Source organism: Monodelphis domestica, chromosome 3 (assembly GCF_027887165.1).
Source record: "Monodelphis domestica isolate mMonDom1 chromosome 3, mMonDom1.pri, whole genome shotgun sequence".
Lineage (NCBI taxonomy): Eukaryota > Metazoa > Chordata > Mammalia > Didelphimorphia > Didelphidae > Monodelphis > Monodelphis domestica.
The window spans coordinates 222,766,236-222,793,927 of record NC_077229.1 but is presented as its reverse complement, the minus strand read 5'-3'; the positions used below and the strand labels follow the sequence as shown (position 1 = coordinate 222,793,927).

The window sequence follows — 27,692 nt, the reverse complement described above, 5'->3', positions numbered from 1 at the left end:
AACCTTATCAAAGATTAGTTTCCTTTTTCCAAGTCTGGACAGTGGAAATGTATTTAGATCAATAAGGGCCTTCTTGATCCATATTTAACTTAACTGTCAGCCCTTTGAACTTTTTCCTTCCTTTCTCTTTTAATCTTGATAAAATTACTTTTATTTGCAGTTACTTTCATCCTCTCCCCACTTTCTATTTAAATTCTGCGTCACTTGTAATCTAGCTTTTGTCCCAGCAAGTTTATAAAAATCTGCTCTCTTAAATATAATCAATCATAATCACATGATCTCATGGAATTTTCTCAGTTATTTTCCTTGATTTCTCTTTAATGTTGCATATAACACATTGACTATTGTTTCTTTAATCAATCAATTAACAAACATTTATTAAGTCCTTATATGGTAAGTATTATGTTAAACCTCAGGTATATAAAGAAAAAGCAAGAATAGTACCTGTTTTGGGGGAATTTATAGTCTAAAGGGGATACATCATATGTAAACCAGAGCATACAAGGTAAATAAAGAATTGATGGAAGGTGACCTTAGAATGGATGGCATCTGTTCCTGAGAAAGTAGAAAGAACCCCTGGCAAAGATGAGACTTCAGTTGAATCTTAAAGGAAAGCAGAGAGTTTATGACTTGGATGTTGGAAAGAATAGTGTTCCAGACTTTGGGAATAACCAGTACAAAGGCACAAAGATGGATTATCATATTCAAGGAAAAGTAGACTGGAATGGTTGGATCATAGACTTTGGAGAAATGTGTAGAATGTGAGAATGCTGAAAAATCAAGAAGGGGCCAGCTAATGAAGAGCCTTATATGCTTTATATTTGTTCCAGGAGTTAATAGGGAGCCATTGGAATTTATTGAAGGGATGAGGTAAGAACTGATGGTGACATTGTCACATTTACATTTAAGGAAAATCGATTTACCAACTGAGTGAAGAATTGGAATACGATGATATTTGAAGCAGGGAAACCAAATTTTTTTAAGTTACTGGAATAGTCCAGGTGAAATAGAAATGATCAGGGTTTGAACTATAACCTGGTGTGTGTATTAAAGAAAGGGATGTGTATGAAAGCAGTTATAGTGAAAGAAATTATAAGAATTTGGCAAAAGATTGATTAGATGTGAAAGTAAATAAGAACAAAGTTGAGGATAATATCTATGCTTTGAATCTGGTTTACTGGAAGGATGGTGGTGCCCTCAACAATAACAGGAAAGCTCAGAAACGGGAATAAAAGGTTGGAAGGAAAAATAATGAATTTTGTTCTGGATATATTGAGTTTGTGATGTATAGGGGACATCCACTGTCCAAAATGGGATTTGGGAGTAATAGTAAGGTTTGATGATGAAGGCTGGGGATTGTAAGGTATGTCAGCACAACCTTCAACTACTCAACCCACGGAATTGTTGTGGATTGGGAAAAACCTGTTCCATTGTGTTGCTGGACCAGTCTGGAAACCCAGGAAAGAAACAGGAAATAATCCTTCAGTGGCTTGCCAGACTCAACTTTTCAGCCAGAAGGGCCTATTTGCTATTGTTCTCTTGAGTCTGTCCTGAAGCCTAGCTAGGAAGCAGGAGGAGTTAACTTTGATAATCTTTCCTACCTTGACTTTCATGACATTAAATTATCTTAATTCTCCAATTTATCTGACCACATCTCTAATTTTTGCTGGTTCTTCTTTTTTCCCCAAATGTAGATGTTCTTCAACATTTTTGTCTTCAGTTCTCCTCTCTCTTCTCTCTCCTCTATTGATTTCATTCACTATCAAGACATTAACTACCCATGTGTTGGTAGTTCCATGTGTTGGTGACTTCTGAATTTTGATCTCTAACCCACCTCCACACCTGAGCCTCTTCCCAGAATTCTAGTTACAGGTTCATAAATTTAGAACTGAAAAAGACCTTAGAGGCCACTTAGTACAACCTCCTCATTTTTTTTTCAGTAAAAAAACAGAGGTTCACAGAGAATAAGTGATGATTTGCCCCGTCACATATGTAGTAAATGGCAGGAATGGGATGTGAACAGAAGTCCTTTTTCCTGCCTCACTCTTTTTCCCATGTCCTGTGTTCCTCATTGCCTGACTCAGTCTCTGTAAAAATAATTTTTACATCTCCCCTTGAGTTTACTGTCAGCACCTCTAGTTTAACATGTTCAAATCTGAATCTACCTTCTCGCTTGAGACTGCTTCTTTTCCTGACTTCCCTCTTTCGATTAATGGCACTACCAATCTTCCCAATCATATCTTGAGTTCTTTGAGTCATTTTTTATGCCCTTCTTTCCAACATTCAAATAGCAGTCAAGTCCTACAGATCCTACTTCCAGAATGTCTCTTGAGTTTATTACTTTCTGCCCATTCATACTACTTCCACCATAATTCAAGTCCTCATACTCTCTCTTCTAGACTATTATAATTGCTTCCTGGTCAACTTTCCCATTTTGTTCTTGCAGCTCCAAACTATCCTCCATAGCATTGCCAGAGTAGCCTTCCAACATGCAGTTCTACTCACATTATATCACTGCTCAAAAATCCCCCATTGCCTACAGATGAAAGCCCAAATTCCTTAGCCTGTCAGTTAAGGGCCTATTCAACTATACTCTAGTGTACCTTATCATACCTTACTATTTTCTGTTGTCCCTGAGGTAACTTTATGCAAGCCACTCTCTTTTGGGAGTGCTCTCTTTCCTCATCTTTCCCTGTTGGAATCTTACTTATTACTTCCTTCTCCCTGAACCCTTCTGCACTGATCCCTAGGACTAAAGACCTCTCACTTTCTCCTGGATTTCCATTCTACTTCAGTGACACACCTATAATACTCTACTTCATATTCTATTTTTATACATTTTATCCCTTCTAGGTTGAAAAGTCCTTAAGGGCATGGGTTTTTATTTTCTTAATGTCCTCAGATTATCTGGCACTGCATTTGGCAGACAATAGCTGGTACCTGATAAATAGCTATTGAATAAATGATGAAAAGACAAGCTGACAATTATGGATAATGGTATTATTGTTTGATTCCAGGTAGATCAGAATCTTCGATTCATGATCTTGATGGATGGTGTCCACCCTGAAATGGATACTTGCATCATTGTGGAGTATAAGGGTATGATATCCTTGAATGCTTTTCAACAATAAATGTATTGTCCATAGAAGGTATCATAAGGACTTCGTATAGGTTTTAATCAAATGGTACCTGCAACCTTCCTCTTTACTTTATTTTTCATATTTATAGAAAGGTGGTGTGGCTTGACATTTTTGTCCGCTTTTCAATTTTTCTTTAATTGTATAGGGTTATGTACATTGCAATCTTAGTCCAAAGGTTCCTATGTTATCTGCAAAGTAGGCAGATAACCTGTTGAATAAATTCCAGATAATTGTATTTATTCAGCTGCTCACTCATGTTTCGTATAAGACCTTTGGCTTTTTGCTTTGCTTTCCAAAAATCAGTGGCCAGCCCTTCTATTCTATTTTTTCATCTTTTTGAAAGGTGGAAAAGCAAAGCATAATAGTATTATTCTTATGTTATCATCATAATATTGTATATTATTCATATATAAATACATATAAATTCATGTATAAATATTGCTTTAAGATTTGCAAAGCATGTAACTCATAAGAACCACCTGAGATGAAGCATTAATTGATTTAGAGCAATCTTGAAGATAGATTGTTAAATCTATATTTTCATCCACCATTTCTTTTGTCCCTGCAATTGGTTTTGTTTATCCTATTTTTTTTAAAACCCTTACCTTCCATCTTGGAATCAATACTGTGTATTGGCTCCAAGACAGAAGAGTGGTAAGGGCTAGGCAATGGGGGTTAAGTGACTTGCCCAGGGTCACACAGCTGGGAAGTGTCTGAGGCCAGATTTGAACCCAGGACCTCCCATCTCTAGGCCTGGCTCTCAATCCACTGAGCCACCCAGCTGCCCCCTTGTTTATCCTACTTTAATGCTGGTCAATTCCTATGGCATGTCTCTGCTCCTGGCCCTCTTCTTCTTGTTTGAGAACAATATAGACTTGAGTTGACTAACCATAATCTTCAGATGAGCAGAGGGGCAAGGAGAAAAAAAAAGTAGAGAGGGATGAAGTTACTAGAGGCTGTAGTAGAGAAGGAAAGGATGATACACCTAGAAAGAGAAGTGGACAGGACATTATGGGCACATAAAAGAATTGCAAGTTTTGGATAATAAAAGTATAGCATATAACATAATAATAAATACATCAAAGAAGAATACTTATGGGTGAGAATGAGGTCAAAGGCACGACCACCCTTTGACTGGATTAAGGTGAAGTGAAGATGCAGATTATGGAAATTTTAAAAATGTATGCAATGGGAAAGCAAGGTATTTGAGGGAACATCAGTGTTTATATTGAGGTGACTAAACTTAAGAGCTAGAATTGGGGTGGATAGGAAGACTATGATTCCAGTATTGAACTCTTTGAGAAATGAAGGAAAATAATCTGGGGACTGGAAGGTAACAGCTACCAGAATCACAACACACAATCCTTCAGTTTGGCCTCTAAGGCCTTTCATAATCTAGCACCAGGGGGCACTTCCATTCTTAATTCATAGTACCCTCATTCGAACACTGTCTTCCAGAAACATTGAATTACTAGTTACTCCCCAAACTCCACATTTCATCTCTCCTTTCCATGCATTTGCATAAATTATACCCTATACACAAATAGAAATTATTTCCCTCTGCTTCTCAGAATCTTTATTATCTGTGGAATAATAATAATAATGATGATGATCGTCCTTATTTAGGTTCAACTCATCTGTCTCCATCTCCAAGAAGCTCTTCTTGATACCCTTAATTGCTAGTGCTCTCTCTCTCCTCCAATGACCTTGCATGTTATAGAACCCCAGAGGAAATGTAAGCTCTTGGTGGGTAGTGGTTGAATTGTATTTGTACTCCACCATATCTAGCACAATGCCTTACACAAAGTAGGTCCCTGATAAATGTGTTTGTTCTCTCCAGTAATATCTTATTGTATTTTTCCTCATTATACATAGAAACAATTTTTAATATTTTTTTCTAAAATGTTACAATCCAAATTTTCTCCCTTCCCACTTCCTAAAAGAGTAAGTCATTTGATATACTATACATGTACTCCTGATAAATACTTATTGTACTGACTTACAGTAAAGATTTAACTTTGAGAATTTTGCCCCTTCTGTTTTTGCCTAGGTCATAAAATCCTCAATACAGTGGACTGTACCCAACCTAATGGGGGGAGACTTCCTGAGAAGGTTGATTTGATGATGAGTGATTTTGCTGGAGGAGCATCTGGCTTTCCAATGACATTCAGTGGTGGAAAGTTTACTGGTAACTTAAATTTTAAAAAAGCAGACATATATTCTCCAAAGGAACCTTATGTATTATATGTATATAGGATAGGAAAGGTCCAATGTTGATTAGCCAAGTTTAAATTAAATTAATGAATACATACACTGATGATCTTCTCCTCATTACAACAGGATCACATATGTAGATCTGGAAGGAACCTTAGGAAATATCTAGTGTAAGATCTTCATTGTATGGATGAATAAATTGAGCCCCAAAGGGATTAAGTATAGTAAGTCTCAGTCAGGATTTGAATCCAGGTTATCTGACTTCAATGCTCTTTCCATTACACCACTATATGGTAGGAAAAAAAGAAATAATGTCAATCAGCAGCTACTTTCAAGGCACACATATGTGCCATTCTCCCTGCCCCATTCCTTTATCCCCCAAAAGATAGCTATAGCTCAAAAGAAAAAACATGGACCTTCCAATTTAAACTGTTAAAGGTTTCTCCCTCTTCCTTCCTTTGTTATTCCCCCCATATGTCCTGAAAGAAACATGTTATAATCAGTTGCTAAAATGAGATCTTCCCCCAAGGCTCATGTTTAGGAAGCATGGAACTCTTCTTCTCCTCTACCAACATACACAAATGCACTTACTAATCTATTACTAGAAATGTTCCAATTGATAGTGGTTTGGCTCTCTTTCTTGTATGTTAGAAGTCAAAGCAAAGATTGCTCAGCCCTCTCCCCTTAGATTCTATTCCTTTATTTCATTCATTCATTCATCCATCTACTGATACATACCTACCATGTTCATCAATGGTCCAAGGAATGGGAAGCAGAGACCCACTGTATATCATGCCACTAAGAAGCTTCTACTTTGGTTATGGAATCAGAATGCAAGAATTATGGTGTTCATCAGGACTTAGCATGCCATATACAAGTCTAGAACAGGACTGAATTAACAATGAAAATCAGTCTATATAGTAGTACTCTGCCAACTGAGAAGGTACATCATACACCCATTACTACCTGGAGTTTCCATTCAATCAGACATTTATTTGCTTATTAATCATCCACTATAAGCAATTTGAGAGCTAACATGATGTAGTAGATAGGGAGACTTTCTGGTCAGGAAGATCCATGTTTAATGGGACTGTTAATTGGCTCAGTGGATTGAGAGCCAGGCCTGGAAACTGGAGATCCTCAGTTCCAATATGGCCTTGGACACTTCCCTAGCTTAATGGAGGTTAAGTGACTTCCATCATCTAGCCCTTACCATTCCTCTGCCTTAGAACCAATGCATAGTATTGATTCTAAAATGGAAGATAAGGTTTAATTAAAAAAAGATCCAAGTTCAAGGTCTTCCTCTAACATCTATTAGTTTTATAATCCCCAGGAAGAAATTTAATCTTTTGTTCCCCTTGGCAGCCCTCTAAAACTATAAATTGCAGGCAGGGGAGAGGCCAATCCTCATTACTAGAGAGATTTTCCTCATTTTAAAATTTATGTAGCAATTAAATCACATCTCTTCTCCGAAGTTAAAATCAGATAAAGGAAGCTGGGCAATGTCACATAGCAGGATGGTGGAGGACACATTGTGTGCCTTCAAGTAGTTTATAATTTACTGGGACAGGAAAGAAGTAGAGGGGAGAGAGGACAAATACACAGAAAAGAGAATTTAGAGCAAGTTATGTCATGAAAATGACTTGCTCAGTATCACCTACTAGCTGTGTCTCCTTGGGCAAGTCATTTAGCCCTCAGTTTCTCCATCTGTAAAATGAGCTAGAAAATTATTTGGCAAACCATTCCAGCATCTTTGCCAATGGGTTATGAAGAATCAGAAACAACTGAACAACAACATATTATGATAAATGCAACATAGAGATCCAAACTAGATTCCCCTTAGATGACCTGAGACAATGTGATTGATATAATGGAAAGAGTACTGAATTTGGATCAGAGTACCTGGATTTGAAACTAGAGTCTAACTAGCTACTACTTACTACCTCTGATCTTGGATAAGTCATTTCCCATCCAGAGGTTTATTTTTTCATTTATTAAAAAAAAATGGAAACAAGCATATGGTTTCCAAGTTCCCTCTTGGCTTTAAATCATTATCCTAAGAGTATATGATTTCAGAGGTCCCTTCCATCTCTGAGATTGTTGTGAAACAGAGAAGTAGACATAGATGATTTGAAGATAGAGGGGTCACTTATCCCTGGGTGTAGGATGGGGTATAAAATTTCAAAGATTCTTTGTTAATGATATCCAGTGGATGGTGGCAATCTTTCTTATTTAACCTCTGCCATTCATGTGCTTTCATTTCTGAAATGATTTAGAGATATAATCAGCAGTTAAAATTATAATTCTTACAGTATGGAAGAGATTTATCAAAAATCTTGTTATTTCAGAGGAGTGGAAGGCCCAGTTCATTATAACAGAGAGGAAGAAACTCCTGAACTATAAGGCCCAGCTGGTGAAGGACCTACAACCCAGAATTTTTTGTCCTTTTGCTGGATATTTTGTGGAATCCCACCCATCAGACAAGTATGACTCAACATCATATTCAATGTCATTTCCTATGAAATTTTACAGCACGGGGGTGTCAAACTAGAGAAATGGAGTTAGAAAAACTTAAGTGTTTTATTTCAAAGGATTTGCAGGCTGGGACATCGTGTATATTTACAAGGGGGCCTATCTTGCTTGAGTCATAAAGTTTGGATAAGGCATGCAGGATGATAAACATTCAGTTCCATATGGGGCATAAATGGAGAAAGAGTACAAAGACAAGAGTGGTATAATGTTTTCTTGGGAAAGGGATACCACTAGGCACAAGGCGGGAGCATACAGCAAAAGATTAGGTGGGGATTAAGAGTTGATCCTCCAGAATATTCTGAATGAACTCTGAGGGTCCTTGAAAGGACAGAAAATTAGGGTTACAAAAAATCAGCTTTACAGGGAATAATGACTCCAAGTGAAAGAGCATGGTATAGTGGGAAAGACATTGAATTTGTAGCATGGAAAATCTTGTTTCAAATGCAAACTTTCCATTTACTACTTTTATAACTCTGGAAAAGTCACAACTTCTCCAGCAATCAGTTTCTTCATCTGTAAAACAAACGAATTGGGCTAGATGATCTTTAAGGTCCTTTCCCACTTTACAATTTTGATTCTGCGGTATTCAATGCCACAAGAATATGATAAAAATAAAAAATAAAATAAATTATATATATATGTGCATATATATATATATATATATATATATATATATATATATATATATATATATATATATATATTTGATCACACACACACACACACACACACAGCTGACTTAAAGAGGGGCCAAAGAAAAACACAACAAAAGCTACCCTTGGCAAACAGCATGGATACTGCTAGGTTTGCCAACAATTTACTCTGTCAGAACTTAGCATTCAGAACACATTTGAAGTCTCTATTCCAACTCCTTATTAATCTCCTCATTTGATAGGTAAAGGGATTCAGGCCCAGAAAATAAAATGACTTGTACAAAGTCACACAAATAAGAAGGAATGGAATTAAAATTGAAACCAATTTATTTTATTTTTTTTTAAAAACTCTTACCTTTGGCATTAGAATCACTCCCCTGAATTATTTTTCTTGTGTTTGAAAAATCTGAAGTGGCCTTCTCTTCAATCTTCTCTCCCTCTCCCTTTCCCTCTCCCTCTCCCTCTCCTCTCCTCAAACCCTTACTCCAAGCTAAGTATCAGTGCCAAAATAGAAGAGCAGTAAGGGCTAGACAATTAGGGTTAAGTGACTTGCCCAGGGTCACATAAGCTAGGAAGTACCTGAGGCCAGATTTGACCCCAGGACCTCCCATCTCTTGGCCTTACTTTTTATCTACTGAACCACCAAGCAGCTCCTGAAGTTACTTTCTAGTTCAGAAAATACCAGCACTCAGATTCCCAGAAACATCATGGCTCCAATTAGCTCATTCTAACGGAAATCTAAGCAACTCTCAAGTTTTAAGTTTCATTGTTCTACTTGGGAAAGTCACGGGATTATTCCTAAAACAAAACAGTACCACAATAGCCCCAGGGAACATGTTTTAGGGGCATCTAGGTGGTACAGTAGATAGAATGCCAGGCATGGAGTCAAGAAGACTCCTCTTCCTGAGTTCGTAATCAACCTCTGACACTTATTAACTGTATGACTCTGCTTGCCTCAGTTTCTCAACTATGAAATCATCTGGAGAAGGAAATAGCAAATCAAGAATACTCAAATGGAGTCACATCTGAAAAATGACTAAACAACATGCCATTTAGCCTTCAAACCATAACCACAGAGTCCCACCCAATATAGTCTATGAAATACAAAAACTCCTAAAGTTCACTTCTCCCCCTCACACGTACAGTCACTTAGACAATGATAACAAATTTATTAAAAAAAAAAAGAATGTTTCACAAACTACTTTCAACAATACACAATAGAAAGTAAGTCAGATTTTTTTTTTTGCTCCATCTAAATGAATAGAAGGAGAGGGGGGGGGTAGTTAAAAAAAGATATAGTTGTAGGGGGAAGAATAATTATTCAGGCTTTAACTCCAATCACATTTTCATAGCCCCATCTGCCTGCCATGAGTGATGCACTGGCAACCCCAGAGGAAGTCCAATTGTTCCAAACATCCCCCTGCACCCAATTAACAGTCTCCTCAGGCAAGGCTCCTAATTCTATCCTCTCTTCCTGAATAGACCTCCCACTCAAATTTCATGTGTCAATAGCACAAAATTATTGCCTTTCTTTTGCAAGTCCAGTGTACTCTGTTGAATACAGAAACGGTGAACCTGTCTGATCTACAGCTCTAGAGGAGAAGAAAAGCAGGACCTTTCTCTGACCAGGTTTTCCATTTCTTTCTACCCATGTCCCTTGAGGGAAGGCTGATACAGGAATTCCATCTGTGCCAGCACAAAGACACATGCTGTTGCGAGTCTGGTTTCCCTCCATCTATGTAGAAAGCCTTTGGTCAAAAAGGAGCAAATTTCCCTTTGACTTTAGACCTTCTATCTCCCACCGTGGCTATGTGTGTCCTGAAAGAAGAGGAAGAAAAAAATATGGTAGAGAGTAAGACTTCCATGTCCTGCTTTGCAGTTTCCTGTCCAATCTCTGGTCTTCTCTAAGAAAAGTAGTATCATCTTTTACTCAAGGGTGAACACTATCACATCTGGCCATACCCTATACATCCCAATGATTCTGAACCCCTGCAGGTCATCATCTAAGCCCCATTCCCTATCCCTCTTCACTGAATTTCTTATTCCTATTCTCCTAGACTCTCCAACTCCAAAATCCAAATACCACCTACCCTTTCAATTGTGCCCTCTGGAAATGCTTTTTCCATAGGTAACAAACTTCCCTCCATACTAATCTTTTCCCTCTCCCATTCCTTTAATCTTCTAACAATCACTGAAACCTGACCTCCCCTGAAAATATAGCCAATTAGGCCAGTTTTCTAATATTAGTTGCACTTTTACTTGTTATCATTTTTGGTTCAAGGAGGGGAGTTGGAATACTCCTTGCATTGCCACTTTCAGGGTCTCCCCTTACCTCCATCACTCAGTTACTTTTCCTTTGAGGTTCATGCAATTCATATCTACAATCTAGTAGCTATCTTCTCCTTCACCTGTCTCACATGAGGAGATATCCCTGTTCCTTACTGAAGCCATCCCTCTGCCTACACAAGTAGTCCCATTTCATCTTATCTTCTTGAACAGACTGTCCCCTCTCCAATCCCTGTTCTGTCACTTCTCTTCAATCTTTCCCAAACTAGTGGCTACTTCCCTACTGTCTACAATGCTACAGATGCTCCCCATCCTCAAAAAACCCTCACTCTCTCCTTTGATTCTACCCAATTGTCATTCCATATCTCTTCTGCCCTTTGTAGTTAAATTTTTTGAAAAAACTGTCTACAATGGATGCTTCCATTTTCTTCCCTTTTACTAATTTCTTTATTCCTTTTGATTAAGCTTCCAAACTTGACATTCCACCAGGACTGCTCCCTTCAAGGTTATCAATGACAATTTTGTTTGCTTATTTGTTCATTCATTTTAAACCCTTACTTTCTGTCTTAGAATCAATACTAAATATTGATTCCAAGGCAGTAAGAACTAAATAAATAATTGGCATTGTGACTTACCCAGTATCACACAACTAGGAAGTGTCTGAGGTCAGATTTGAACCCAGGACTTCCTGTCTCCATGCCTCATTCTCTGTCCAAACCACTGATCTCTTATTTGCCAAGTTCACAGGCCTTTTCTTAACCCTCATCCTTCCTGATATCTCTGTAGCCTTTGACATTGATGATTGTTCACTCCTTGAAACTTCTCTCTGGGTTTCAGAATGCTAATCTCTCCTGGTTCTTCTTGCATCTCCAATTGCCATTCAGATATCTCAAACTGGATGTGCAATAGATATGCTCCCATGTGACATGCCCCAAACTGAACTCATTGTCTTTCCCCCTAATCCATCCCTCCCTCCTAACTTTCCTGTTACTGTAGAGAGCACCAGCATCCTCCAAGTCTCTCAGATTCACAACGTAGGCATGATCCTCTCCTCCTCACTATCTCTGACCCCTCAATCCAATCTGCTGACAAGGCCCATTGATTTCACCCTCGTGACATCTCTTGAATATACCTCCTCCTTTCTTCTGACACCTCTGCTACCCCTCTGGTGCAAGCTCTTATCACCTCACACCCAGACTATTACAATAGCTTGCTGGTGGATCTTCCACCTTCAAGTCTCTCCCCACTCCAATCCATCCCTCATTCAGCCACCAAAGTGATTTTCTTAAAGTATAGATCAATCCCCAACCCCTAATCAATAAATTCCATCTTCAGCTTATCTTCAGTATATATTACTCATACATAGTTATTTTCATATTATCTGAGTGAGGTGGCCCAGTGGGTCAAATGGTAGTCCTGAAGTCAGGACAATTCATCCATCTGTCTGAGTTCAAATCTAGCCTCAGACACTTATTGGTGGTATGACCCTGGGAAAGTAATAACTCTTTTTGCCTTGGTTTCCTCAACTATCAAATGAGCTGGAGAGGGAAATGGCAAACCACTCCAGTATCTTTGCCAAGAGAAGCCCAAATGGGGTCCCAAAGAGTCAGACATGACTGAAATGACTGAACAACAACAGCAATTAGACTATGAGCTCCTTGAGGATAGGAATTGCTGTCTGTCTTTCTCTGTACTCCCAGCACTTTGAATAGTAGGCATAGGGGGCACTCAAGAAATGCTTATCCACTCAGTTCAAATCACCATAGCAGGATATAATATCAGAGAAAGGGTCTGGATTTATAGCCATGGGTCCTAGGTGCTAATCACATCTTTGCTAGTCTACATGATTTTGAGGAAGTTTAAATAAAAGTTGGACTTGCTAGCCTCTATGGTCCCTTCTACTTCAGAGTTTGTGTGATCTAGATTTAAATTTTTGCCCTGTTGATCACTAACTGTATGACCTTTGACCAGTCACTTATCCCCTCTGCTTCATTTTCCTCATCTACAAAGTGGTTACACTAAATTATTCTTCCTTCTAGGTCCTTTTTAGCTCTCAACATGCAATCTTGTGACTATGTGATTACAATAGATGATAGAAGTTTAGTATGACCCCAATTAATGAATATGTTAGGAGTGTTCCCTGTTTAGAGATATTAGCTCAAAGACAGCTTTTAGCACCCACTAAAGGGAAAAGAATTTTGATAGAAACAGAACAAAATTTTTTGCCATAATTCTTATCTACCAGTTCAAATCAGGATATTAGTTCCTTCACAGAATATGTTATTCATTTACAGGTATATAAAAGAAACTAATATTAAAAATGACCCAAATGAGCTCAACAACCTCATAAAAAAATCATCTAATGTTTCTACATGGACACCAAAGCCTGGTGCTGTACTTGACCTGGGGAGAATGCTAAAGGATCCTTTAGACAGGTAAAATTTAAAGTATTAACAGAGGGGAGAAAATCCATTACTGCCACCAGGACTTTGTCATAGTTCATCTACTGTGTCAGTCCCATAATAGTAATAATCTGTTTCTCAATGATTTTCAATAATAATAGTAAAAATTAAGACTAACCTTTACAGTTACAACATGTTTTACAATCATTATTTCCTAAAAAACTTGTGAATTACTGTAGTGCAAGTTTTATCTATATTTTATAGATGAGGATAAAAGGAATCTAGGTGGCACAATGGATAGAGCGTTGGACTTGGAGTCAGGAAGAATCATCTTTATGACTTCTAATCTGATCTTCAATACTTATTAGCTGTGTGACCCTGGACAAGTCATTTAACCCCGCTGACCTTGATTTCCTCATCTAAAAAATTAACTGGAAAAATAAATGTCAAACCACTCCATAAACCTCACCAGGAAAACCCCAAATGGGATCATGAAGAGCTGGCCCCAACTGAGAAATAACTGAATCAAGGGAATCAAAGAGGTTAAGTTGACTTTGCCTGAGTCACACAGGAAGTAAGAGAGAAAGTCATACCTTGAACCAGATCACCTCTTTTCCTCTACACCATGATTCTTTAGTTCCTCTGACAAATTTTGTTTCGTTGTATACTACTGAGATTTCCTTAACACTGTGGGTATAGTTTATCAAAACTTTAGCTAAGCTTTTGATAAAATCCTATACTGTTCTTACAGAAAAGATGGAAATAAATGGATTGACTAAGATGTAAAAATATAATCATCTGGATTCAAAGTTTGTGGGATGGTCAAAATTAAAGAACAATTTTTTTAACATTATTTTATTTGGTCATTTCCAAACATTATTCATTGGAAACAAAGATCATTTTCTTTACCTTCCCCCACCCTCCTCCCCCCACTTCTCCCATAGCCGGCGCACAATTCCACTGAGTATCACATGTGTTCTTGATTCGAACCCATTTCCGTGTTGTTGGTATTTGCATTAGAGTGTTCATTTAGAGTCTCTCCTCAGTCATATTCCCTCAACCCCTGTAGTCAAGCAGTTGCTTTTCATTGGTGTTTTTACTCCCACAGTTTATCCTCTGCTTGTGGATAGTGTTTTTTAGATCCCTGCAGATTGTTCAGGGACATTGCATTGATCCTAATGGAGAAGTCCATCACCTTCGATTGTACCACAATGTATCAGTCTCTGTGTACAATGTTTTCCTGGTTCTGCTCCTCTCACTCTGCATCACTTCCTGGAGGTTGTTCCAGTCTCCATGGAATTCCTCCACTTTATTATTCCTTTGAGCACAATAGTATTCCATCACCAACATATACCACAATTTGTTCAGCCATTCCCCAATTGATGGGCATCCCCTCATTTTTCAATTTTTGGCTACCACAAAGAGTGCAGCTATGAATATTCTTGTACAAGTCTTTTTCCTTATTATCTCTTTGGGGTACAAACCCAGCAGTGCTAAGGCTGGATCAAAGGGCAGACAGTCTTTTATCGCCCTTTGGGCATAGTTCCAAATCGCCCTCCAGAATGGTTAGATCAATTCACAACTCCACCAGCAATGAATTAGTGTCCCCACTTTGCCACATCCCCTCTAGCATTCATTACTTTCCATAGCTGTCATGTTAGCCAATGTGCTGGTGTGAGGTGATACCTCAGAGTTGTTTTGATTTGCATCTCTCTGATTATAAGAGATGTAGAGCACTTTTTCATGTGCTTATTAATAGTTTTGATTTCTTTGGCTGAGAACTGCCTGTTCATGTCCCTTGCCCATTTATCAATTGGAGAATGGCTTGATTTTTTGTACAATTGAATTACCTCTTTGTAAATTTGAGTGATTAAACCTTTGTCAGAGGTTTTTATAAAGATTGCTTCCCAATTTGTTGCTTTCCTTCTGATTTTAGTTACATTGGTTTTGTTTGTACAAAACCTTTTTAATTTGATGTATTCCAGATTATTTATTTTGCATTTTGTGACTCTTTCTAAGTCTTGCTTGGTTTTAAAATATTTCCCTTCCTAAAGGTCTGACATGTATGCTATTCTGTGTTCACCTAATTTTCTTATAGTTTCCTTCTTTATGTTCAAGTCATTCACCCATTTTGAATTTATCTTGGTGTAGGGTGTGAGGTGTTGATCTAAACCTAATCTTTCCCATGCTGTCCTCCAATTTTCCCAGCAGTTTTTATGAAATAGTGTATTTTTGTCCCAAAAGCTGGGTTCTCTGGGTTTGTTGTATACTGTCCTGCTGAGGTCACTTACCCCAAGTCTATTCCACTGATCCTCCTTTCTGTTTCTTAGCCAGTACCAAATTGTTTTGATGACCACTGCTTTATAATATAGTTTGAGATCTGGGACTACAAAGCCCCCTTCCTTTGTATTTTTTTTTCATTGTTTCCCTGGATATCCTTAATCCTTTGTTCTTCCAAATGAACTTTGTTATGGTTTTTTCTAAATCAGTAAAAAAAATTATTGGAAGTTCAATGGGTATGGCACTAAATAGATAAATGAGTTTGGGTAGGATGGTCATTTTTATTATATTGGCTCGTCCTACCCATGAGCAGTTAATGTTTTTCCAATTGTTCAAGTCTAGTTTTAGTTGTGTGGAGAGTGTTTTGTAGTTGTGTTCATATAGTTCCTGTGTTTGTCTCGGGAGATAGATTCCTAAGTATTTTATTTTGTCTAAGGTGATTTTGAATGGGATTTCTCTTTCTAGTTCTTGCTGCTGAGTTGTGTTGGAATTATATAGAAATGCTGATGACTTATGTGGGTTTATTTTGTATCCTGCAACTTTGCTAAAGTTGTTGATTATTTCAATTAGCTTTTTTAAAGAACAATTTTTAATGATCCATGGTCAATGAGGCAGGAAGTCTCCAGTAGTATGCCCCCCAGAAAGATAGACTTGACCCCGTGCTGTTTAACATTTTTATCTATGACTTGGGGGAAAGCCTAGATGACATATTCATCAGATTTACAGATGAAACAAAGTCAGGCAGGATAGCTAACAAACACTGGTTGACGGAATCCAAAAAGATTATGACAGGATAAAGCACAGGTGTCAACCTCCCAGCCGGCTGACCTCCAGTACTTCTGAGTGTTTCTGGAAACAGATTAAAATATAGATGGTAAATGTTTAACGAGTTAAATACCTATAAAGTACAATATGGATAATGTTAACTTGTGGTTTTATTTGAGTCAATATTGTACCAGAAGGGATATTTCTACATGAGTATAACTCCTGGGCTGGGCTATTGAAGTGATTTGATTAGGATGAAATTTATTGGGCTATGTAAAGTCTTACACTTTGGTATAAAAAAATAAGATTGAGAAAGCATAGATAGAAAGCAATTGTGTAAAAAGACTTGGTGTTTTAGTGTATGCAAGCTCATTATGCATCAGGAATGTGATGTGGCAATCAAAAAAGCTAATTCATTCTTGGGTGGCTTTAGGAGGACTATAACTTCCAGGGATAGGAAGTGATTATCTCACTTTACCCTGAATAGTCAGGGTACATCTGGAGTCAGACATCATCTGAAATAATGAGATTGAGTTGCTTTCAGCAAGAAGATTCTTCCATGAGCGCCTAAGACTCTTTTACCACTAGTTAGCCTTCCCCTGTGCTCCAGCTTTTTCCCAGTACGGAGAAATCTTTTCATTCTTTAGCTTCATAGTCTTCAAAGCTATTTTTTCATTCTTAAGTGATGCAAATCCCATTTAGCAACACTTAGAGCTCTTAAATCTGTTTAAGCCTATATTTTCACCTGCTGCCCCTCAGAGTCATTCAGTCTAAACTTTTATTTGAGTCAGGGTCAAAAAACTTCAATTTCTAGCATATTCCTGAATTGAGAATCTTCAAGTCATGCTGAAGACTCTATCTAGAAGTAATTACAAATGTGCTAGGTAGAACTATAATAAAAGAATTTCATTCAGTTCCACACAATCCCCCTTCTTGTCATGGATGTGAAGACTAAAAAAGGCCAGGTGAAACTGGGGGAACTAAAAGCTCTTGCTTTCATTCCTTCCTTCCATATCCCTTGTATTCCCAATAGAGCATTTTATGTCAACCTGAAAAAAGATCAAAATAACCAGAGTTGTATTAAGAATGAGTCTTTAATCAGGACAAGGGAGATAAATGATTACAGCCACCACACAGATCCAACATGCTAAGATGACCACTGTCTCAGGAAAGACACACCATAACATAACTACTGGAAATTTCTGCCAAATTGAAAAAGGCAAGGTGCTTATATAGAATTTTAGAGAGGGGAAGAGCATAGCCCATACTCCTGACTTCAGTTTGGGTACTACAAAAAGATGAAAATTCTTACAATGACTTTAGGCTTGGGTGATTGAAATTTCTTTATGGTTTTGTTTGGGGATTTTTTTCACATTAAAAGAATTAGTTTAATGCAGGTGATATATTTCATAAAGAACTTAACAGGCACTCAAGATACAGAGTTCTTTTTGTTTTGGTGTATTCCAAAGTCATTTCAAGCATTGCATTGCTGTTTATATATTCATAGGCTAAATAGCAAGATTCCTCCTGCTATCAGTGCTTTGTTAAAATGCATACACATACTAGTGGGCTTAGGCTGAATAAATTGAAAAAGAAAAACATTTTTTGAAAAAAACAATCTGCTTGACTAGTGCAATAGGATTTTTAGTAGGCAGGAAAAATGAAGTCTTGCATTTATCAAAGCTATCATTTCTGCCCATCACATAATCAATTTCTAAAACTAGTTTTACTTAACCAGTTTATTCAACCACCTTTAAAAGATTTTTTTTTGGGAGGAAAACAAACTTTCAAGTAAAAATCAAAAAGCCAGGTTTTCTACAACATAATATTCCCTGAACTTTTGTATTTTTTTAATTTATTTAACCCTTACCTTCTGCCTTAGAATCAATACCACGTATTGGTTCCTAGGGAAAAGAGTGGTAAAGGCTAGGCAATGGGGATTAAGTGACTTGTCCAGAGTCATGCAGTTTGAAAGTGTCTGACGTCAGATTTGAACCTGGGACTTCCCATCATTAGGCCTGGCTCTCAATCCCCTGAGCTATCCAACTATCCCCTGATTTGAACTTTCTTAAGTTGGTAAAATGACATACATTTTCCCTTATAACCTCTCCCAACAACTGGGCTTAGAAAATGGTTTCTTAGCTCCATTGTCAACTTTTTTTTTCTTGCCCTTGTCCTGGAGAAGGTCATATATACTGACACTTGTATCAAATGAGAATGTAATTATTCACTTTGACCATCACACATACACATAAAATTCAGAAATGATGATTTTAGGGGGACAGGGAGTAGATGATCCATATCAGCTTACTAGTTACCTTCTCAATAACCAGTAATTGCTTCCCTCAACTAGCTATTCCTAGCCACTGTATAAAAAACACCTATTATAAAATGGTGACAAAATGCTCAAGAAAGATCCTCTTGGGGGCAGCTGGGAAGCTCAGTGGATTGAGAGTCAGGCCTAGAGATGGGAGGTCCTAGGTTCAAATCTGGCCTCAGACACTTCCCAGCTATGTGATCCTGGACAAGTCACTTGACCCCCATTGCCTAGCCCTTACCACTCTTCTGCCTTGGAGCCAATACACAGAATTGACTCCAAGACAGAAGGTAAGGGTTTAAAAAAAAAAAAGAAAGATCCTCTTACATATTTTATTTTCCTTCTTTGCAATTTAAAAGTGTTCCAATGAAAATGGGATCTTTGTTCTCTTTATGTACCTGAATTTGTCTTTAGTTGAGTTCTGGCTTGGGTGATTGAAAAGAACTTCAGAGTTTATTGCTCAATTTAAGACAAAGGATCAGTCTAAAGGGTTCTGGAAGACCGGTTATCACAGACAAGTATCAACTTGGGGATTACAGAAACAAGGTTCTCATTTCCTCACAGAAATCACCTCCTAGTCATTCAATATTGTCTGTATTTTCCTTAGTAAAATTGTTCCTGGGAGACTACCTTTCACTCAGTAAATAGTCATAGAAGCAAAGGTTATTAAGTCTGGATAGTAGAAGCAAAGGTTATTAACTCCCTAAGTCTGAGGTAGGAGGGAAAAGGTGTCAGTGATTAGGGGCAATCAGCAACCCCAGAGGAAAAAGAAGGCATGGATCCAGAGTCTTAATTCAAGAAACTAAGTAGCAAAAGGGAACAGGTTAGAGCCAGAACTCATGGGCTAACAAAAGCTACGGCAAAACATTGCAACTGGAATCCGTGACATTATTATAAATCTTGGTAGATAAACTTGGAGACAAGGATAACATGATGTGAAAGAGAGTGGCAGTTTGATTAGACCCACATTTTCTCCCTGAAACAGCATTCTGTTAGAGTGGTGGCATGATAGTTATACTCTCATCTCTCTGTTGCATTGCCTTTGCTGTTAGTCTATCCCCCTAGAATGATTCCCTAGAGCTCAAGGCTATGAAGCATGAGTTGAAAGCCTTGATGAATTCCAAGGCATAGGGTGCTGGTATTGTACAATTAAATTCTTTAGGACTAGAAGAGTTGTGACATACCATCAATTGGGGAATGACTGATCAAATTGTATTCTATGATGGTGATGGAATACTATTGTGCTCTAAGAAATGATGAACAGGACCAATCTAGAAAGAGCTGGATACACCTTAATGGATTGATGCAGAGGGAAATAAGCAGAAGCAGGAAAACATTGTACACAGTAACAGCAATATTGTAGCATGAATGATCAACTGTGAAAGACTCGGCTATTATTGGCAATATAATGATCTAGAACAATTCTGAGGAACTTATGACAAAGAATGCTTCCCACTTCCAGAGAAAGAACTACTGTTGGAGTTGGAATGCAGATGAAAGCATATGATTTTTTCACTTGTTTATTTCAGTTTATATTTTGGGGTTTTGATTTTATAAGATTACTTACAAAAATGAACAATATGGAAATATGTTTTGCATGATAATACATGGGTAACTCAGAATGAATCATCTGCCAACATTGGGAAGAGGAAAGGAAGGGACAGAGGGAGTTAAGTTAGATCCTATAACTTAGAAAAACTCATGTGGAATTTTGTTATTATGCATAATTGGTAAAAATAACAAAAATATATTTAAAAAAAGAATTGTGGCATAGTTATAACTCCGTTTCTTGACAAATAGTATGATCACTCTGACGAAGGAGAGGAGAGAGGGTCCAATAAACTTCTACTAACTTTTTACTTTTAGGAACCTGTGCAGGATCCATTCCCTTGGCCAGGTTAACAAGTAGATCTGGCCAGCTAGAACTGATAGTTTGGGAGTAGACTAATTGTATAGTTGTATGATTCTTTCATATACTCCTTATAGTGCTAAAAAATATGTTAAAAGTTCTAGTCATCAGAAGGGAGTTCTGGCTAGTCATAGCATACATGTATTCCTACCAAAACTTTTAACCAAGTTAAGAGTGGCATGTGATCTATTCATGTGTCCTACCAGCAAATGAATTATATGATGAATGCTAGCCAGGGGGTCCCCAGAACTACTCAGAAAAGTAGCCAGAAAATTATTCTCAAGATTTCACAATTCTTCCCTTCTTTGGTCATTTGGGACTTGGTTTCCTAAATCAGTGGTGTAAAACAAAGTGGATGTCTCTTTATTATTTTGACCTTTACTAGCAAGGAACAAGATTGCAAAAGTACCCAGTATAAACCCACAAAGTGGTCATAGACCTGCGCATTCACCAGTGCTGGAACTTATAATTTCAGGGGGCTTAGAAGTTTGATTTTGAGGACCAAGAACAGATGGATGATATGGTTTGATTGACTTGGGCACATGGGGTTGACACAAGTCTCCTGTGCTGTAGTGGATAAGCTGGCTGGTGACTAGACCTATCTTGTTAGTATTTGGATCCTGGGCAGCAAGGGTGGGCTGCATTTGACAATCCCCTAAACAATTTAAATTTCCTTTGAACTCTCAGTAGGTGAACAAGCACAGTTAGATATCAGGAAGAACACTACTTGGAAATCCCTACACTGATACTTCTCAGCTTATGATTCTGAACATTTTGGTTTCAGAGAATTCTGGAGTGACCATGAGAGCTTCAATTATGACTAAAAATAGGATTTGTTGTGGACAAGTTGCCAAATGAGCACAGTCTGATTCACAAATATTCACACCTGGAATAAGTCATGATAGATGGGCTGGGGTGGCCATACTTTCCAGAAGATGATCCACCTAGGCAGGGCTGTTGCCAGACAAATTTTGCCTTTGAATCTAAAAAGAAGCTGGAAGAGTCTAGCTACAAAAGACTTTTACTTTTGCCTGAGCTTAGAGTGGGAGTTATTTTATATATATGTAAGTCATGGACTCCTTTGGTGAAAGTTCTGAATGCCTTTTCAAAATCTGTTTTTAAATGCAAAGTAAAATACAAAGGAAACAGATTGTATCAAAATGCAACTATAAAATATTTATAAATCCATACACTCTCCCCTAAAATCTACCAATGGATCCTTTTTCTAGAAGAATCACATTGTTCAACAGAGAACTTTTTCCCATGGCCCCTTAGGTAGCCCATCCTGACAGGTAGGACTCAGCAAAGACCCTTTGGCCCAAGCTTTGAGCACCCCAGGGTGTCCAAACACCTACACATAAACAATTTGTATTAGCACAGAAACCCTAAACGACCTTCTGGCTCAATAAAAGAATCTAAGAACTCAGTATGTGTTGGGTAGATAGTCTAGTGGACTCTGTATGCTTCCTAAAGCTGATGTTTCATTGAATGACTTAACAATCTTGCTGCAGAATGCCCAGTTTTGGAGAGGTGTGGTCCACCTGGTATCTCAGACACAGCAGGCACTTGATGTTAGTTGAAATTGAACACTGTAAACTTAACATTTGCAACTGCATCTCTCTTTGGAGAAGAAATATTTATGTACACATAAATGTATGCATATATACACATATGGAGATGGAAATAGAGAGATGTTGTATGCCCTAAAAAAGAGTTCTTTGTGTTCTCCTGTAGTTTAGTCCTTTAGCTTTAGTCATTGGCATCAAGTAAGTAATGAAACATTATTTGTAGGGGACTACAGCAAGGGTCATGGATTGTATATTGGGGAAAATCTGGCTTTTGTAGATAATGGATGATGCAGTTTGGAAATCTGGAGAGCAAGTAGGTGTGAATTAGTTATTCGTTGAGTCTGAAGAGACTATCCTATATACAATGCATCCGGTTATTTATGCTTACTGATGAAATGGGCCAGATAAATTCTGATATACGATCATTAAAGTTTATCTTTTTCTTATTTTTCTTCTCTCCCTTATTTCTTTTCTCTTCTTTCTTCCCTTCTAGCAAAAGCATCATAAACCCTCCAGTTGGGACTAAAATTTATAAAGATTCTTGGGACTTTGAACAATACTTGAAAACACTGAATGATGCTATAGAAGATGAAATATTTCTTCACCCATCCTGGATAAAAGAGTACTTCACTTGGGCTGGATTTAAGAATTATAACCTTGTGATCAGGGTATGTTAATAAGAAATGATAATATTTATCTTCTGTTTCCTATTAACTTTTCTAAAATTCTATTTATTTATTTTTAAATATTTTTCCATGTTTAACATGATTCATTTTCTCTCCCTCTCCTCTTCCCTCCCTCTTCCTGGAGTGGAAATATTAACTTTTAATGTGCTCAATATAGTTTACATTAGCTTAAAATACTCTAATTTGCTTTACACCAAGCATTTCTTGTATATAGTCTACCTTTGACCTTTGCTCATCCTGCTCCTTATGCCCAAGATGGTTTTCTCTATGACTACTGAATTCCTGTTCATCCCTTAAAATCCAAATAAAATACCACTTCCTTCCTGAGACTTCATCCACCTGGCAATGATCATTCCCTTCTCGTATCTCACATACTTTTGACCTCACTTCCCGCTCCCCACTCTTTGGATGTTATTATATTTGGGTATTATAATGGTTCCCTATAGGTGTCAATTACCCCTAAAAGATTGTGAGCTATATGGAGGAAGGGACTGTTTTATATCTAAACTTTGAGTCTTAGCCAAATTTTGCATTTCCTTCAACGTCTAGCACAGTGCTCAGAGACACAGAAGGTACTTGACTTTGGTTGAGCTTGAACACTAGCATTTGGAGGTAGAAATACACATAAAACACATATGTATACATGTCTCCCTCTCTCCTTTCTCTCCCTTCTCTCTCTCTCCACACACACACAAACATAAAGAAATAGAGATATATGGTATGTCCTTAAAGTACTACTCGAGTCCTCCTGGAGACTAATCCTTTTCCTCTAATTGTTGTCATCAAATAAGTGGTAAACATCTTTTGGAGGGGAACAAAGCGAGAGTAGTGGTTCATATGTTGGGAAAGTTTGACTTTTGGAGACCAGAAAGCTAAGAAAGCCCAAATCATGCTATTTCATAATTTCTTTAAAGAGTTTTTGTCTTTAAATCAAAGGCAAGGTCTCTCTATTTCACTCAGACTGGAGTACACTGGTCATTCACAGGCCCAGGTCCACTGCTAACAGAAAGTTTACTTAGTCTGATCAGCTTTTACTAGGGCAGATTGGTGACATCCTTCCCCTACAAACACACACCAATCTATTTACTATGTCAGTGCCAGGCATAGTGCACGTGGCTCACAAGATTTAGCTCTACCAAAGCTCAGAACTCCCAGAAATCAAGCATCTTCTGGTAAGCAGGTTTGTACCAACAAACCACCTCATCCCCCTAGACATTCTTTAAAAATAATTTACTTTTAAATATAATCATATGAAGAAAGTAATACCAAATAGATCAAAGCTGGGGAGGGGGGGGATCCTATCCATGAAAGGTTTAAAACATCACAAAGTAACCCTAATAACTTTTTAATTCCCATTCCCCCTACCCATAAACCATGACAGCTTATTCTCATTTGTTAAGGAGTTGATGAGCTCAAATGTTATTCCACATTTGAAATTCTATGATTATAAGTAGTTTAAAATTTCAAGGTTAAATGCATCTCTCATTCCCCATGATGCTATTTTGCCACTTTTACTACTTTCCTTAATTTCTCTCTCCTTTGCTTTTCCCTCCTTTGTTTCTCTGCCTAGCCCTGTCCTGTTGCCTGGAGAGGTCTCTCTTCAAGAATATCCCCCTCTGACTTTTTGGGATCAGCCTTTCTCCTTCCTGGACTCTTCTCTGCTTTAGAAAGAAGGCATGTATGCATGTCACTGTTTGTCCCAGTTACAGTTTCACAGAATCTGAAAAATGGAAGGGAGCTCCATAGAGTCAGATGAATCCTGGCTTTCCTCCAGATCATTTCATTTATTCAGAAGTAAAATAAATTATGAAGTGTGGAAAAGAAAACTGAATCAAGCTCTGGACTTTCTGCCACTGAGGTGGAGTAAATAGTATTTGGAAGGTTAGAGTGAAATTGATGGACAGCATCAACAGTTGGTGAGGGGAGGAGCTTCTGGGAATGGCAATTGGACTCAAGGGCTCTCTTTCCTGACCCTGGGACTGAAAGGAGCCTCTCTCCCTCTCTCTAGATAGAAGTGCCTCTATTCCTAGATTTTCCCAACTGTGTGCTCTTCCTGGATTCCTATGATCGTGTCTTCGAACAAAAGGATTTAAGGGTAGTGGTTTGAACTTAAGGCTAGTTTTTAGGGAATTGGCCTAAAAGAGACAGACCCAACCAGCTCTGAAAGTCAGAACTTTTCTTCCTCTTGCTGTCTACTGCTAAAGACTTTGAATTTAAGAAAACTAGCACAGATTAGCTTAGACAGGAACAAAAGAAACCCTCCACCAGCCTGTGAGGCCTGGCCTCAGCTCTAAAGCTGAGAGAGAATCCAATCTAGGGAAATCCCTCTTCCCTCTTCCCTAATATCTTCCGGATCCAAACTTGTTATTAAATTCATCTTGAGTTAAATAATCGCAGTCAGATAAGAGGACTATCATTTTAGGAGGACATAGAGGGAGCTGAACCTCAGGACAGCCATTCAACCATAAATGGTCCTTATCAGACCCCTGCCAGGCAACCTTGGTCCAGGGGGAGGCTTGTCCCTCAGGAGGGTCCATGCTTACCTGCTCTGGGGTATCATCAACGTCAATCAATAGAGAAGACATCCCCTCAGGCTATCATAGGTGGCCCATTTCTTGGAATCCCATTTTTCACAGACAGCCTCTCAGCAGGGAGTATCTCTCTCCTTTTACCTCACCAGCATCCATATTCCCTCTCTCTCTTCAACTCTTCCAATCCCTGTTACAAAACCTTCCTTATCCTATGTACCTCTTCAATCCTCTACAGTTCCTTTAATTATTACAGAAAGTTCAAGATGTGATAAGAATTTTTTATATGGATTCATAGGAATGGCCATGGTTTACAGAAAGGACTTTCATCAATATTAAACCTGCAGGATAATATTGCCAATATGCACAGCTCATCAGTTTATTATTGTATATGGATTGTATCAACTTTTCTTGATTGGCCCAAGTATATTTCTTAAATTTGATGAGAGAGGGACACAGTAGATAGAACAACAGGCTTGGAATTGGGGAGAGCTGGGTTCAAATCAGATACATCCTAACTATGTGACTCTGGGCAAGTCACTTAAACCCAATTGCCTGCCATTCTGTCTCATAGTTGTTACTAAGACAGAAAGTAAGAATTTAAAAAATAAATAAATTTAATGAGAGATAACTGGCTCTAGAACCAGAAATACCTAGGTTCAAGTCCTTCCCCAGCATATACTGTCTGTGTAACCCAGGACAAGTCATATAATTTCTCAGCATCCCCAGGTACCTCTTTTATTAAGAGTCTAAGTAGGTCAAAGGTATTTTTTTATTCAAAGATATTTTATTTTCCCAATTATATGCAATAATAATTTGCCACATACGTTTTCTAAAATTTCAAGATCCAAATTGTCTCCCTCCATCCCCAAGATGGTAAGTAATTCAATCTGGATTATACATGTATTATCACGCAAAACATACTTCCATATTTGACCAAAGGTATTGATGGACATTGATAGAGGAAATTCCTCATTCTAGATCAATCTTATATCTGTGAAATCATAGATGTGACTTTTTTTTTTAAGAGCAAGGAGGAAATTTATTTTTAAAGGCTAGCTTTCTATCTTAGTCACAACTCTAAGACCAAAGGGTACAGGCTAGGCAATGAGGGTTAGTGATGTGCCCAGGGTCAGACTACTAGGAAGTGTCTGAGGACTGTAAGGAATGGCAAAGGGACCCTGAATAGGAGCCTACTTGTTTGATGGACAGCTAGCTTGGTGGCAGCTGAGAGTCAGCAAAGGATTCCAGGTAAAGAACTGGGAGCTGAGGAGAATTCTGACTAGGACAGCACTTCCAGCTTTGGAAGGGAAATGGAAAGGTCTTCTCCTGGGGGGCTGATGAAAAGAGAGGGACTTTCCTACTTATCTGTGAACCTGCTTGCATCAATAAGTCCATCAACTACCTTCCTTCACCTGCCAATAAAAAACCCTAGACTCAGAGGAAGCTTGGTTTGGACTCTTTCATCTGAGTCAACCACCTGCTTCTCTCTGAATTTCCCCTTTGCCTCCTTTGGATTTGTTTGAGATTTAAAACTAGGCGTTCACTTAGTAATAAAGATAAGACTGACAGCTGGAAAGGAGGCAGAGTCCTTTGGGACTTGGATTCAAACCTTATAGGTCTGGTTGTTATGGGGTTTTAGCTTCAGGGCATCCTCTTCTCCCTTCCCTTCTCTACTTGCCTTCCCCAATCCTAATAAAACTTTAGTTTCAAGTCAGATTTGGGGTTGGCTTGGTTTCTTTTTTATGGCTTAGTTTCTTATAAGAAAGAGGCTGGGAGCTTGAGAACAGGGTTTAAGGGGGAACCCTATCTCGTCTGTGGCAAACTAAGTCTGATTGTCACAACCCTCTACAGAAGAGGGTTTGACTACAAACTCCTCTGCTTGAGACAACTGATCAGAGATATAGACATCTTCCCTTGTAGTTGTGTTTCCATTAAGACTCAAGGGGTATAAATCATAAAATTTCCTTTGAGAAGAGAGATAGAAAGTCCCTTTTGTCTCTTTGAGGTTGCCTCAAACTCTGGGGTTAACCAACTCCAGGGGAGGGAGAGATCTTGCCAGCTTTCCCTCCACTCTTCAACTTCCACCTCAACATCCAAATTCTCTCTTCCTCATTTCCCCTTAACTGTTCACTGGAGCCTACATCTTCCCAGTGAGACAAACCTACTCCTCTCCATTTAAAAGAAAAGGAAAAGAGTCCCCCATTTCCTCTATTTTACAGGACAAATTTGAACCCAGAACCTCCCATCTCCAAGCCTGGCTTTTAATCCATTGAACCATTTAGCTGCCCCTGAAAAATGATTTTTAAAGGCAATTTTCCTCCCAGCAGAATTCCTTCTATGTACCACTGCTCTCCTGAAAATGCCCTTTCCAAATGATCCAAAGTCCGTTTTAATACTTAACCTTCTATT

At 38.2% G+C, this 27,692-nt stretch overlaps 1 protein-coding gene across 1 annotated transcript in view; it reads left to right on the top strand.

Annotated features, from left to right (window-relative positions):
- The window catches only part of LOC100024047 (cytidine monophosphate-N-acetylneuraminic acid hydroxylase), a 71,228-nt gene that overhangs the window by 25,045 nt on the left and 18,491 nt on the right, over positions 1 to 27,692 (top strand). Inside the window, exons 7-11 of the mRNA XM_016431746.2 lie at positions 3,018 to 3,099; positions 5,191 to 5,328; positions 7,703 to 7,838; positions 13,120 to 13,260; positions 22,560 to 22,734. Coding sequence (XP_016287232.1) covers positions 3,018 to 3,099; positions 5,191 to 5,328; positions 7,703 to 7,838; positions 13,120 to 13,260; positions 22,560 to 22,734 — 672 coding nt within the window. The remainder of the gene's footprint in view (positions 1 to 3,017; positions 3,100 to 5,190; positions 5,329 to 7,702; positions 7,839 to 13,119; positions 13,261 to 22,559; positions 22,735 to 27,692) is intronic.